This window comes from Parus major, chromosome 1 (genome assembly GCF_001522545.3).
Source record: "Parus major isolate Abel chromosome 1, Parus_major1.1, whole genome shotgun sequence".
Lineage (NCBI taxonomy): Eukaryota > Metazoa > Chordata > Aves > Passeriformes > Paridae > Parus > Parus major.
The window spans coordinates 442,051-457,113 of record NC_031768.1 but is presented as its reverse complement, the minus strand read 5'-3'; the positions used below and the strand labels follow the sequence as shown (position 1 = coordinate 457,113).

Below are 15,063 nucleotides of genomic sequence, written 5' to 3'. Positions count from 1 at the left end.
TTGCCCTGTCTCTGATCTGCTGCCTCCCCAGGGCGGCCTGAACTCCATGGTGTATGTGAAGGTGTTCCTGGAGGACATGAATGACAACCGGCCAGTGTTTTACCCGCTGGAGTACGCTGCCAGCATCAGCACACAGAGCATGCCAGGGACAGCTGTGCTGCGTGTCACCGCCCACGACAAGGATGAGGGGCTGAATGGGAGAGTGACGTACCGCATCGTCCTGGGAAACTCGCCCCCGCTCTTCTCCCTCAACAAGGACACAGGTGAGAGCTGGTAGGCAGCCAGAGCAGGCAGCAGTTGGAGCACTGTGATGTGGGAGGTGTCAAAACCAGCCTGAGTGTCACTGCTTGGCCAACTCAGCAGTGTAGTCTGTCTCCTGTCCCTGCCACAACTTTCCCCGCTAAACTTCTCAGCCTCTGGTAACCTCTTCCCAGACTCAGTCCCTGACTTTTTTGTTTCTGCTCCCTGTTCTGTTCTTCATTTGTCCTGTCTTCCTTCTCCCCATTCCCCATCCCCGACTCACTGTGCCTTTGTGTGCTGATGCTTCGCCCTGTCAAGCTGTATCCTGCTTCCTTTCTTGTCCCTGCCAATTCCCTCTTCCCCAGCTCAGTTAACTCTCCTCTATAACTCTGTCACTCTTGATCCCACTGTTCTCGTTGGCTGCATCTGCTTGAAGCCAGAGCAGTTTCTGCTGGGGAAGTGAGTGCATGGGTGTGTGGTACCAGGGGCTCTCAGCATGACAAAAAAGTACATTGGGGGACAGAAAAGTGCTTGTTCTCAAGCTCCCAGCAGGTGACTGGACAAGCCCTACCAGCCCTCCTAATGCAGGGCCACCTCCTATGTAGGGCCTATCAATTATGGTACTTCACTTAAAACCCCTCCCAGAGCCTCCCTGCCTGCCCAGGGCCTACTTGCTGTGTTCTGACACTCACCCTGTGCCCCAGACTGGGAGCCTTCTCCCTTCCTTTCCCTCTCCCAAGACCTGCTTTCTGGCTCATGTCCCACAGCCTGTACTAGTGCTTGCCTCAGAGCTGGGTGTGAGATTAAGTGTGGAGGATTTGAGGAGGCTCTCCAGAGAGGGCTCCACTCATTCACTCCAGCTCCTCCGTGGTCGGTTCCCCCTGTGATGCATGCTGTTACCTGCCTCTTCTAGTCTGTCTTTTTCAGCTTAAAGTTTGGCCTGTCCCCTGGTGCCAGGTGCCAGGGGTGCAGCACAATGCCTCATCAATGACTTTCTTCCTCAGGTGTCATCTCTTTGTCATGGTCTCTGAGTGGCAAAGCCAACACCCTGGTGCAGCTGGTGATCTCTGCTCAGGATGGGGGGGGCCTGCAGGCACAGCCGAATGCCCGGGTGAACATCAGCATCGTGGAGGGCACAGTCTCACCCCCTGTCTTCGAACAAGCTCAGTATTTCTTCATTGTGCCTGAGGACATGCCACAGGGTGCCAGCGTCGGGGCTGTCCAGGCCCAGAACCCACCGGGTATGGGCTTGTCCCTTTTGCATGTTGCCACTTTCCCTGTCCCCACACCATCCTTGAGCTCCAGCATCCACCACACTTCCTCACGGAGTGGCCCTGCTCTGAGAGCTCCACACACTCACATCTGAGTGTGCAGCCAGCTCAACACCTATGCTTACACAAGTGTGTTTGCACACCTGTACGTGCTTGCACGTGGGCACAGTGCCCTGGACCACAGCTTCCTGACCGTGCAGCTGAGGGAGTCAGCTCAAAGGTGACTCATTCCTTCTGTCTCTTACCCACAGGTCATGCTGATGACATCTTCTATTCCATCTCCTCGGGGGACCCTCATGGCTATTTCTCCATTGACTCAGCCTCGGGGCAGCTCCGCACCAGCCTGCCTCTGGATCACGAGTCCCAGTCAGTTCTCATCCTGGATGTCCAGGCCCGGAGCGGTTCACCCCCTGCCTACAGCAGCACACGTGTGAAGATCTCCGTATCAGACGTGAATGATAACGTGCCAGCATTCCCAGCTCCCTCCGACTCCATCTTGCTGCCAGAGGCCACAGAACCTGGGACTACAGTCTACAGCGTGCAGGCCGAGGACCGTGACAGTGGTGCCAATGGACAGGTGACCTTTGAGCTGGTGTCAGGGGGTGAGGGCACCTTTGTCGTGGAGCGTGCCTCAGGGGCAGTGCGGCTCCTCGGGGCCCTGCAGTACGAAGCCATCTCAGCCTACAGCCTGGCCATCGTGGCCCGGGACGGTGGCATCCCCCAGCTCAGCTCCACCTTCACGCTCCTGGTGCATGTGCAAGCCGAGGACGACAACGGACCCATCTTTGACACTCTCACCTACCGTGTGGAGGTGCAGGAGGGTGTTCCCATCTCCACCCGCTTCCTCCAGGTGAGGGCCCTGGCACATGATGTGGAATCCACGGCCCTTACCTACCATCTCCGTGCAGATGGGGACGCTGCCAGCTTCGGCATCGTGCCTGAGAGCGGCTGGCTGTACGTCAAGAGTGCCCTGGACCGGGAGACACGGGACTTGTATGTGCTGACAGTGCTGGCCTCAGTGGGAGGCACCGGGACTGCGGCAGACGCACGGAAAACTGGCACCAGCACGGTGAGGATCAGCGTCACTGATGAGAACGACAACAGCCCTCGGCTGAGCGAGGAGCGCTACTTCTTCACCGTGTCCGAGAATCAGGCTCCTGGCAGCAGTGTGGGAAGGGTGATGGCAAGCGACCGGGACGCCGGGCAGAACAGCCGGCTCACCTATCGCCTGCTCCAGCATGATCCCAACTTCCTTATCCACACACAGACAGGTGAGAGACTCCTGGCTTCCTAGGTGGGGCCAGCTGGTGAGAAAGCCCAGGTCAGGTCAGCAGTGATGGTGGCCAGGCCAATGCAGCAGCAGAATATTCACCTTACTGCCCCTGCAGTTCTGGGCTCCAGCAGCACACATGAATAACACAGCTGAGCACAGGCTCTGCTCTAATGCAGGTTGTGGGCTGAACTGTGTCCCCACTTAGCAGTGTTCTCACCTGTGCCTGCCCCATTCCTGGAAGTATTCAAGGCCATGTTGGATAGGGCTTGGAGCAACTTGGGATAGTGGAAGGTGTCCCTGCCTATGGCAGCAGGATGGAACAAGGTGGGCTTGAAGGTCACTTCCAACCCAAACCCTTCTGGGATTCTCCCTCACAGGAGAGGTCAGCACCAAGCACAGTTTGGATCGGGAGCAGCAGTCCAGTTTCCAGCTCCTGGTGATTGTGCAGGATGGGGGAGCGCCGCCCCGCAGTGCCACCGGAACCATCTATGTCACTGTGCTGGATGAGAATGACAACGCTCCTGCTTTCCTCCACGTGGGCAGTGGTCAGGAGCTAACTGTGCAGGTAGGGATGCAGGCTGGAGCACCAATGAGGCAGGGCCCTGTGGCCTCTGGATGTGGGGGCAGGTGGTACTGCTGGGGAAAAGGGTGTGGGTAGGGGGACCCAGGAGAGTTTCAGAGTGGGAGATGAGCAGGCACAAGTTGGATCCATGCAGCAGCCAGGACAGCTTGGTGAATTTGAGATGTGTCAGGAGGGGCAATGCAGGTATCCTGGTGCACAGAGCAGGCAGGAGGGCTGGAGGGCTCTGGCACAATCAGTACTGGCCAGCAGGTAGAAGCTCTTGGCTCACACATGCCTGTAGGGAGGGACAGCAAAAGGAGCCCTGAACCTGACACAGGTTCAGAGAAGAGCCATGGTAAACAGTGGTGAGCAGGGAGATGCAGGAGGCTATCACCCTCTAAGTCTGGGGATTTTGGGTACAGCCATTTGTCTTTCTGGGTGGTCAAGAAAGCGTTGTCCAGCTGGGCTTGGCATGCACAAGTTTTCTGTGAATCTGCTCTGTCTGGCAGGCAAGCTTTCCCTCCGCACTCTGGTGTCACTGGACACTGCATGTGCTGCAGACCCAGCTACATGGGTAGTGCCCAGGAGACCTGGGTGACAACCTGCCCCCACCCACCTGCCTCTGCTCTGCTATGTCCCTGAGAGCGGCATGAGCAGCGAGGGCTAGTGGGAGGCAGCTGAGGGGCACTGGCAGCAGCAGAACAGGATGGGCAGGCAGGGCCCTGGCCTCACCTGCTCAGCACAGAGCAGGGACAGCCTGCAGCTGGATGGCCATGCCCACTCTGCACATCCGTTGCTGCACATCTGGCTGTGTGCTCAAAGCCCCTGTTCTGAGCTGCTTTAGAAACACCAAGATGATGGCAGCTGCCCTCTGTCACACATCCTGCCTGAGTCACACACCCCAGAGGGGTCAGAGCAGACAGGACTGTGCTGGTATCTACCTGGGTGACACGAGGTCAGGGGACATTCCATAGTTCCAGCCAGGCCTTGCCTGTTCATTGCTGCTTCCCTTCCCATTGTAGGGTGCAATCATCCCTTGCCCAGCAATCTTCTTGCTTCTTGCTCTGCTGGCAAAGCTGCTGGAAGGGCTTAGCCTGGGTGAGCACATCTCCCAGAGCGTAGAGGAGGCAAGGGGGGCACAGTTAGTCTTGCCTCTCTCTGAGCAAGGCTCTGGGACCAGAGCAGGCCAGGGACCAGCCAGCCATGGCATGGCTAAGGGAGCACTGGATGGATTGTGTGATATGGCTTTGCATAAAGCTTTTGCTCTGTGATATTTGCTTGCACCTGGCATCTGTCGTGAGCCCTGCTCCTGTGCGGGGACAGCTGTGACAACACCACATGGCAGGACCTGCCGCTGATCCCAGTGTCTGCAGGCAAAAAGTGCTGCAAGTGTCCTGCTAGAGCTTGGGAGCTCTTACAAAGAGACCATGAGTGCAGATGTGTCCTTCAGGGGACAGGAAAAGGCTGAGATAGGTTCAGAGAGCAGGTAAATGCTGCAGCAGCTCTGAGCATACACCGGTTTGGGCAGTTTGGTTTGGGCACGTTGGTTTGCAGGTACTGGAAACAGAGAAGGGTGAAGTGCCATAACAGTCCACTGTTGGCAGTGTCTTGGATGTAGAAGACAGACTTGAAGGAAGAATTGAAAACTAGGTGATAACACAAAGCTGCATGATTTCTTGCAGACGTGCTCAGCGCAGCGTTCGTGTCAGTGTTCATCAGGCAAAGCAGAGGAGGCTTCTGTGTTGGCACATTCCAGCATCAGCTGTGGGGTGCAGAGATGTAACACATTGGTGATTACCAATGGCAGCACATGGGGTGTTTGCAATGGATCCTCCCAGGGATTGATTGCTAGGAGAGGGGAGAGAGAGCAAAGGGAAGGAAGAGGGTGCCTGTTTTCACAGAAGGAGTGCCCCTGGTGCTGGTGTTTTGCTGTATTCCCTCAAAGATGTGATAGTTGATGTTGCTGGTCTGTTTACATCATTCAAGGTGAGGGTTCCCTGTGAAGAACTGTGGAAGGATCATGTTTCACTGTTGAGTGAGGGAAGATGATGTGACATGAAATCACTGCTGCTAAGCAAGTTGCTGGAAAGCAGCAGGGGTGGCACTAAGTGCTGGGCCCTGAACTGGCTGCCTCGGTTTGGGGAGAGGCTTGGAGCTTTGTGAATGTGCCACACCAGGCTCAGCACAGGCAAAAAAGTAAATTAAACACTGTGTTTAATTAGAAAAGAAACAGAGGGTAAAAGAAAATATCATCAACCACAGCTCAGATTCTGCCCACACTCTCTGCCTGGTTCCATTCCCTAAGTGATCAGAAGTGCTAGAAACTGTTTAGAAAAGGGTGTTACCAGGATCTCTGGCAGATAATGGTTCCAAGCAGAAATAAAACATCCTTTGGCATGGACAAAGCTGCAGGAATATCACAAAGGTGTGCAGAGTCATGGGAAAATGAGAAGTTGCTTTTTTCATAACACAAGAGCAGGCAGCTCCATAAGAACTGGCCAGGCAGCAGGTTTAAAATAAACACAGGCAGCATTTCTTCATGCAGAATGTAATTAAATTGAGAAATCATTGCCCACAGCTGCATGGGTTCAAAACTAGATGAATTTATGGAAAGAAAAAAATCCGTCAAAGGCTGATGAACACAAGTATAATCTGTGGTTCAGGAAGTGTCTGAGCCACAGTGGGCTGGGAGCTGGGGAAGTTCACAGGAGGATTGTTCTATATGTACCATCTTTCTCACATTTCTGTATATCCACTGCCAGCCCCTGCCAGAGCTGTGCTTGTGGCCAGAATGGCTCTGTGAGCTTGGGACCAGGCTGGTGTTTGCAGCAACCTTTGGGGAGGGTGGGCAGACCTAGATATGCCCACATGGCTGCTGTCTTGCCAGTTTACATAGGCAAGCCCACTGCTCTTGCTGTTTATTCCTGTTTGTGTGACTGGACTGGCATTTGTACACATTTGGCATGTGTACTGGGCTGTGTGGGTAAGTCCTCCGACATGTCTGCTGTTCTCAAAAGGCTCTGATTCCTCATGGAGAGGGAGAGTGTCCCTGCCTGCTGAGCAGGAGCCACTCGAGTCTGGGTTGAGGGCAGCAGGGGCAGATGTGACAGGGAGAGGTTGGAAAGGGCCTCTGAAGCGTGGCCCCACGTAGAGGTGTCCACGCAGACCCTCCTTTCATCAAGGGCCAGGCTATATTTAGGTCTGTGCCTCCATCACTGCTGTGTAAGGCTGTTCCAGATTCCTTGATCTGGTACTAGAAAACATCTCTTCATTTCCAGCCTAAACTAATTTCTGACCACTTTATACTCATTTGTTCTTGTGCCAATATTGTGTTTTTGCTTAAAAAGCTGTCCTCTCTCCCTGGAATTTCCCTCCCTCTCCCAATGTTTACAGAGCACAGTTCCAGCACTGCCTAGCCTGGATGAACTAGTCCAGCTCCTCTGGTCTCCCCTCCCAGGGCTTCAGCACAGTGCCAGCAGCTTGGGCAAGAGCTCTGGCCCTCACCTCCACCCAGAAACTTGCATCCTCTTCTCCAGAGGCCTGCTTGGATTCCAGTTGTCACTTTCCTAAATGCATTAAGTGGAACAGATCACGTTGCACATCTGGGTCTGGGAGGGTGGTCTCTGCCACAGGATGTGCTGGTGGGATGAGAATGTGAGGTCTGTCCCCCTGAGGTGGGAATTTGGCATCTGCTGGGGTGGAAGGACCAGCAGAGCCTGTGCCAAATGGGAATCCTGTTCCAACGAAGAGGATGTGCTGGAGAGGGCAGGTCTGCAGCCGGGAGGAAATGTTTGCTGAGGATGATTCCAAAACCTGACAGGTGCAGAGGAGCAGTGATAGGGGTGCATCCAGTTCCATAGCTATCCAGAAAAGGTGTGCAATGCTGTAACATATGGTCTCTGTGGCAAAGGAGGTAACTCCCCTCAGGACATGAGGTTACCTGAGCACGTGTGATGTCTCAATGGTCTTATGCTGAACTGGCATAAAATGGGGGTCTGAAGTACCTACAGACAGGCAGTGCTACCCAGGAACAAAGGAGAGAAGGGAAAAGCTGCAAGTTGAGATACCTGAGCCCCAGAATATTTGCCAGCTGCCCTTCCAGAGGTGGGAAAGCTCCCTGGCTAGCTGTGGGAACTGAGAAGATCCCTGGCTGTGGCCAGTGAGGCTGGCACTGGGCTGTCAGGGCTCACACAGTGGCATTTGCAGCTGAAAGGGTCTGTTGGGGCAGGGAGATGCAGGACTGTTGCGGAGCCCTGCACTTACGTACCTGTAGAGGCTCTGGGTGTAACAGGGGTGAAGCAGAGCCCTCCCTTGGCTCTCCTGTGTGCCCCCATCCTGCCGAGTGAGTTGTTAACTGGGACAGAAGGGGAGGAGGGCTGGTGAGGCAGAACCTCCCATGGCCAATTGCTGTGGGCTTCTCCATGTTCCCAGCCTTCGGTACGGCTTGTGGGTCCTGCGGGGGTCTGTGCTGTGGGTGAGGTGTTGGGCTGTGCAAGACCATGCAGACCTCATGCCATGCTAGGGGGGCTGTGGGGTGATCTGAGAAGTTCCCTGTGCCACTCAACTGCTTCCTGGGCCATGCTGCAGGTGCTGGAAGAGAAGCCATCGGGACTCCTGGTCGCCTCCCTGCAGGCCAAGGACCCTGACGAGGGGGAGAATGGGACCATCATCTACTCACTGATAGGTACAAGCTCCAGAACTGGCAAATCCCTGCTGCTCTGCCTTGCAGCCACCACCCGGGCAGATGGGTGCCCACTGCCTGGGATCCCCACAGCACACTCCCCCTCCTTTGCACCCACCCTGCTTCTCCCAGCCGTGGTTCCCTCTCTGTGCAGGAGCCTGGGCAGAGCGTTTCACTCTGCATGTGGCTACTGGAGAGCTGCGGACAGCCACAGTTCTGCGCCGGACTGACCGTGCCGAGTACATCTTCACCGTGACAGCCAGCGACCGCGGCGTGGTGCCTCGCAGCACGTCAGCCATCCTTCGTGTCCAGGTACCCAAGCTCCTCCTGTCCCTGCACGCCTGCTCCTCTTGTCCCTGTAGCATCTACCCCTCACTTGCCTCTTGGAAGACACCATCCAGCTACTTGGCAGCCTTTCTCCCCACCTCCTCATCCTCTACCCCCTTCCTCCCTGGGCACCCTCTGCTCCTGCTCAGCTGTTGATCCAGCCCTAAAATCCATGTGGAGAGCCAGGGATGGGAAGGAATGCCTCTGTGACTGTTCTCATTTGCAAAGAACTGCCAATTGCAGTTCTGCTTTCTCCAGGCCTTAGACAGCTGACCCTGTCCTGGATACCCTGGTGGAGGAAAGGCATCAGAAGTTCCCTGCACAGAGACTTCCACTCTTCCCAGCATCTACTGAAACCAATGTTCTGACCTGCAGGATGTCCCTCATGTCTGTGTCGCTTTGGTACTCCCTGCCTGGTACTGTCCAGACAGAACTCCATGTCTGTATATATCAGAGAAGAGGCTCTGGTTTCCCCCATCAAGGCCCTCCCATCAAACATTGTTTCATGTCTTCTCATCCACATCCTTGCAGTTGCCAAGGCCATTTGACCATCCTTGCTGTGCCATCTCCACCAGCCCTGCCCATTGCTCCCTTGAGCCAGCTGATCTCTCAGTCCCTTCTGTCACACTCTGTGCCTTTCCCCTGCTAGTGTGGGAGCTCCAGAGCTGAGTTCTAGCCCAGGTGGGTGTGATAGACCACGTTTCCTTGAGGAGCCTGGTGTTAGCCTGCCACATCTGCCTTCAGCCACCGGCAACATGTTTTATACCATTTCCTTTTTACACTGTGTGTGTAACTGTTTTTGTCATCAGAGCTGTTCTGCAGCCTCCAGAGCAGTGAGGCCAGGCTGGCCATCCCCATCATGCTGCTTTGCACCCCTGTAATAGATATTTGCTTGACAGTCACTGGATTTGATCCCCTGTAGGCTGACAGGTTTGTTGTTACTCCCGTTTTCCTCAGCTCCTTGACCAGGAATGTGCTTCTTCAGTGGGTTTTCCCTTCAGATCATGCTGTGGTGGCCTTCACAGCATCCTCTCTCCCATCTGCGAGTGCACCTCATCCCCAGATTAACTCCAATGTCTTTAATAAAACTAGTGATAGTATTTATTTATCTTGGGGTCATACCAGGTTCTCTTTCTGTGCCTTCCATCAGGATGAGCGTGACCTCTTTTCTTACTCACTCTCGCTTATGTTTGCAGAATTGTTTCTGCTGCTGTCTGTTGGCTTTGCAGTATCAGACCCAGTCAGAGAGCCAAGGAGTGGCTGAGGGAAAGGCACCTGTGAAAGTCACCTTCTCCAGCCCCCTGATCACATGGGGTTGTCTGGGTGACTTCTGTCTGTCTCAAAGGCTGGAGACTCCACCTGTGGGCAACTTGTGCCAGGGCTCACATTGAAAAGTGTATTCTGAGGACCAGAGGGGCCCTCCTGTGTTCCAGCATGTGCCCTGGCACACAGCCCGCTGTCCGTGCCGCTCACGCTGTCCTCTCCTCACAGGTGCTGCCATCCTCCCGTGTGCTGCCACGGCCTGATGCCACTGTGTTGACCCTGCATCCTCTCGAGGGGGTCAAGCCAGGGTCTGTGATTGGTTCAGTGGCCCCCCCGGATGCCCCTGTGCGAGGACAACTGATCTACACGGTGGTAGGAGGTGGTGGGGACGGCACCTTTGTGGTTGATAGCATGACAGGGGAGATTTATGCTGCCCGTGAGCTGGACTATGAAGCTGGGGCACGGCACGTGCTCCAGGTGAGTGCTGAGGACACGCAGCACGGCTATCCCTCCAGCAGGTTGGTGCTGGTCCAGATCCACGTTCAGGACTGCAATGACCAGGCACCCACCTTCCCTGAAGACCCCATTACTATTGTGGTGCCTGAGAATGCCCAGGCTGGCTCCTCCATCTTCACCTTCCAGGCGCTGGATGGGGATGGAGTGGGCCCCAACAGTCAGGTGCGCTATGCTCTGCTGCACCTGGAGCCACCGGGAGCCCCCTTCCAGCTCGACAGCCGCTCGGGGCAGCTGACCCTGCGCCAGGGCCTCGACCGGGAGGCTGCTGCCTCCTTCCTGCTGGTGGTGGAGGCCACGGACCAGGCCCGCAACGTCAGCCAGCGCCGCTCGACTGCCGTCACAGCCCGAGTGTTCGTGACTGACGAGAACGACAATGTGCCCGTCTTCCTCTCCCCGGCCACCGTCAGCGTCATGGAGGACCAGCCCACAGGCTTTGTGGCACTGCACGTGGTGGCCCAGGACAGCGATCTGGGAGAGAACGGACGTGTGAGCTACTCCTTGCGAGCAGGCAACGGTGACGGCCGCTTCCACCTCAACCCCAGCACTGGTGAGGGCTGGGAGGGCGCGTGATGGGGCAGGAATAGTGGGAACACGGAGGCTGGGGGGTGCAGAGGTACGTGAGGATGTTGCACGGTGCGTGGGAGAAGGCTGTGGGCTGGGGAGCCTGGAGGAGTGAGACAGGGGGTACAGGGAGTCCCAAGCACAGTGTCCGGGTGGCGCAGTGCTGCTGTCTCCCGAAACCCGTCTGTCCTGGCGCAGCCCAGTGCTTGCAGCCACACAGTAGTCCCAAGACATAGGCCCCAGTGCCACTGGTGCCGTCTTGCCCCTCTCCTGTGTCCACAGGTGCCCTCTCCATCGTGCGGGCCCTGAACCGGGAGGAGGTGGCACAGCACAACCTGACGGTGGTGGCCACAGACCACGGCTTCCCACGCCTCTCCACCACACAGCTGCTGTCTGTGCTGGTGCTGGATGTCAACGATGAGGCTCCTGCCTTTGAGAAACCTGAGTATGAAGCCCACATCATGGAGAACCTGCCAGCTGGCAGCCCAGTGCTGCAGGTGCTGGCCACAGACCGGGATCTGGGTGAGGATGCAGCCGACAGTTCAGTCAGGGTCTGTCTGGAGATGCAGCCCCATGTCTGGGCATACCCTGCTCCCTTCTGCCAGTCTGGAGGGCTTGACTGACCAGAGGGAAGGATCAGCACCTTGCCTGAAGGTGGCAGATGGGCTGAATACTGGGAGTGGGTGGGAATGGAACAAGGACCGTGGTTCCCTCTGGTCCCCTGGCCCATGGCCTTTGTTCTGTGGGGTCTCCATGGCCCATCTGGCCTTCCACCAGCTGGGTTAGGCTGGGACCTCCACACACAAATCTCTTACACCAGGGAGTGAGCCCACCCTCTGACCCAGCCTGTGAGCCCCGGGTGAGAGCTGGGAGCAGGGAGGTGCAGGACTGGGAGCCACATCAGGCACTGGGGCTGCTGCTAAGCTGCCTTCAGACCACCTTTGTCCCCACAGGTGCCAATGGGCAGGTGTCTTATGGGGGTCTCTCTGGGGGGCCGTTCTCCATCCACCCACAGACAGGGCTCATTGTCACCACGCGCCCCCTGGACCGGGAGGAGCAGGAGCAGCATGTGCTGACAGGTGGGCAAGGGGAGGCAGCAGGCAGGGGGTCGGTGGGGGTAGATGGACTTCCTGCTGCTGGGGTGGGGAGTGTTGCAGAGAGGGCAGGCCATGGGGCGGGAGGAGGGGCTGTGGGGCACAGCAGGGCTGTGGAGTGGTTTGGGGCTGCAGGAATGCCAGTGCTCTCATGCCTGGCTGCCCCTGTGGGTGCCCTGGCATACAAGTGCTGTAGCTGTAGCCCCCAGTCAAGGCAGCCTCTGGTGTTCTCACTGTGTCCTATAGTCTACGCGCGGGACGCTGGCCTGCCACCCAGCCTCACCAAGGCCACAGTGTGGATCACAGTGGGGGATGAGAATGACCATGCACCCCACCTGGAGAGCGAGTCCTGCTCCGTGGAGGTTCCTGAGAACCAGAGTCGTGTGGCACTCTACACCCTGCGGGCCACTGATCCTGATGGTGGGGAGAATGGACGCTTGGAATACCGTCTGGCAGGTGAGATGCACTGGGAATGTGGGACTGGGCAAGGATTTCCTCCCTGGATCTGGGGGCATCAACTGAATTATGCATTCCACATCAATTCTTTCCTGCTCCAAACTGCATGGCATTACTGCCATCTCTCAGCTCTCTGCTCCCAGTAAAGTGCACCCTAAGATCTGGACAGGCTGCACCGCTCCTTTCCCATTATTGTGTCTAGTTCCCCAGGCTTAGAGCAGTTCCACACCTCTCCTGGCTGCTCTGACCTGTTAATTCACAGGTTGCCAAGTCAGATTTTTGCTGTATCCTATCACAGGCTGTCTGGTGACTCCCCATGGCCTGTGAGTGGTTAGAATCAGTTCTTCATATGGAGCTGGCCCAAGGAGGTTTGCTCCCAGTGGGACTCACTCTATCCACCCCTCATGGTGGGGTCTCCATGCTTTCCAGGGCCTTTCTTATTCCAGTTACAGGCATGCTGTGTTGTTACTCCCCCTCTTCTCTTTTAGGTGGAGACCCTGGGCAGGATTTCAGTCTAGACCCCGTCTCCGGTGTCCTCTCCACTGCACATGCCCTTGACCGTGAACAAATTGCTTCTTACAGCCTCATTGTAGTGGTGCAGGACCACGGCTCCCCACCACGCAGTGCCACCATGTCGGTGACTGTGCAGGTGTTGGACCTCAATGACAATGCACCCAGTTTTGCTCAGGCCAGCTACACAGTGGAGGTGCCAGAGGACTTGCCAGTCGGTGCCCTGGTGCTGCAGCTGGTGGCTGAAGACCCAGATGAGGGCACCAATGGGCAGGTCTCATATTACCTGGGCAATGAGTCGCTGGGCATGTTCCAGGTGGAGCCACAGAGCGGGTGCATCCGGAGCGCCCAGGCACTGGACCGGGAGCGCCAGCCCACCTACAGCTTCCTGGCCAAGGCGGTGGACTCGGCACCATGGGAGCCCAAGAGCACAGCTGTGCGTGTCACTGTCGTGGTGCGAGATGTCAATGACCATGTTCCGGCCTTCCTGCACAGCCCACTCACCGTCAACCTGTCCCGCCACACGCCGCTCAAGCAGGTGGTGGCCACCATGAGGGCCGAGGACAGGGACGCGGGTGCCAATGCCTCCATCCTGTACCGCTTTGCCACCCCCAGCTCCGCCTTCGCAATCAACTCCTACACGGGGGACATCCAGCTGCTGCAGCCCCTTGGCTCACTCAGCCAGCGCCAGCGGACACTCTTTGTGCTGGCCATGGACCTGGGGCAGCCAGCGCTCTCTTCCACAGGAGTAGTGGTGATCCATGTGCAGGAGGAGCCCTACCGAGGCCTGCGCTTTCCCCGCAGCACCAGTGATGTGGCCCTGGCCGAAAATGCTGCCCCAGGTACCCGCTGACAGTGACCAGAAAGTGCTGTGATGGAATGGGGTAGGGCACGAGGGGAGGTGGGAGCAGCGCTGTGGGGAGCTCAGACCAGAGAGCACTGTGGCATCTGGGTAAGTCCTGCCTTTGAGCAGGCCCAAGGAACTGCAGGGTCTGAGTGGTGCCCAGGCTGGTCAGGGTGGTGTCCCTGTAGGCTGGCCTCAGTGTGTTCAGATCACTGTAGGCAGCCACAGGTGTCCAAGTGCTCCTGGAAGGTCTCCAGAGTCACAGTAAGACCAATGAGGAGCCATGGATAGGCACCATGACACCAGGCACTCAGTCCAACATTAACCTTAGATCTTCAGTCCCCTGTCAGCAGTGTCCTCAGGCAGAGCAGTGCTCCTGTGGTACAGCACATGCTGCCCTGCATCACCCTGACCCTTTGTCATGTGCTCCAAGGCTCCGCTGTCCATTCATTCCCTTTCACTCTCCCAGGCACTGCGGTGGCGAGTGTCCAGGCCATGCACATGGGGGGCTCCTCGGGGCACATCACCTACAGCATCATCAGTGGCAACGAGAGGAACACCTTCCTGATCCAGCCCAGCTCAGGTACAGCTCCAGGAACACTTGGGAAGCTCTGCTCATGCCTGTTCAGGTGATCAGGACCCCCAGGGCACAAGAACCCCATCCACACTCTGTACCAGTTAGTTAAGAGGTGTTAGCACTGGAATGTGGACACTGCCCTGCCACTGACCAGTCGCTGTTAGCACTACCCCCAGTGCAATTGTGGTCCCCCATAATTAGACCTTTTCCTTAGACAGGATTTTGGGAAGACATTCTTCCCTGGGAGGGTGGTGAGGCTCTGGCACAGGTTGCTCAGAGAAGCTGTGGCTGCCCCTGAATCCCTGAAGTGTCCAAGGCCAGGTAGGACAGGGCTTGGAGCAACTTGGGATAATGGAAGGTGTCCCTGTGTACCCACAGGAATGTTGTCAATTAGTTTATTACATTCTGCTGGGTGCCCTCCTCCTTCTCAGGTGGGACCTTGTTGCTCCAGCAACCTAACTGCCCATGGCTCAGGTTGGTGGCAGTGGGTGTCTGTCTTCAGAGCACTTTGTAAGGCTCTGACTGGACTCAAAGCTGCAGTGAGGTGTCTCTGGCTTGGAGCTGGATAAGCTTATGTCATGGTAGGAGCAGCTCTTTCTGCTCCACACCTTTGGGGGAGTCTCCAGATGGGAGGACTGTCACATGATGTAATGTCAGCAGGAACTTCCTGTCCCCAACAAGGTGTGGATGCTGTCACTCAGGGCAGCTCTTGAGAATGATGAGAAGCTGGCAGTGTGGGGGAGGCTTGGAAGAGCTCAGTGTGTCTGTCCTGTCCACCTGAGAAAGGATGGATGGATGGATGGATGATGGATGGATGATGGATGGATGATGGATGGATGGATGATGGATGGATGATGGATGGATGATGGATGGATGATGGATGGATGG

General features: G+C 56.6%; 1 protein-coding gene across 1 annotated transcript in view; it reads left to right on the top strand.

Moving 5' to 3' along the window:
* Nucleotides 1–15,063, top strand: part of DCHS1 (dachsous cadherin-related 1) — a 40,882-nt gene that overhangs the window by 15,426 nt on the left and 10,393 nt on the right. The window contains exons 3-14 of the mRNA XM_033515443.1: nucleotides 32–263; nucleotides 1,245–1,481; nucleotides 1,763–2,782; nucleotides 3,162–3,349; nucleotides 7,934–8,030; nucleotides 8,182–8,339; nucleotides 9,846–10,680; nucleotides 10,977–11,216; nucleotides 11,648–11,773; nucleotides 12,035–12,244; nucleotides 12,733–13,596; nucleotides 14,068–14,181. Coding sequence (XP_033371334.1) covers nucleotides 32–263; nucleotides 1,245–1,481; nucleotides 1,763–2,782; nucleotides 3,162–3,349; nucleotides 7,934–8,030; nucleotides 8,182–8,339; nucleotides 9,846–10,680; nucleotides 10,977–11,216; nucleotides 11,648–11,773; nucleotides 12,035–12,244; nucleotides 12,733–13,596; nucleotides 14,068–14,181 — 4,321 coding nt within the window. The remainder of the gene's footprint in view (nucleotides 1–31; nucleotides 264–1,244; nucleotides 1,482–1,762; nucleotides 2,783–3,161; nucleotides 3,350–7,933; nucleotides 8,031–8,181; nucleotides 8,340–9,845; nucleotides 10,681–10,976; nucleotides 11,217–11,647; nucleotides 11,774–12,034; nucleotides 12,245–12,732; nucleotides 13,597–14,067; nucleotides 14,182–15,063) is intronic.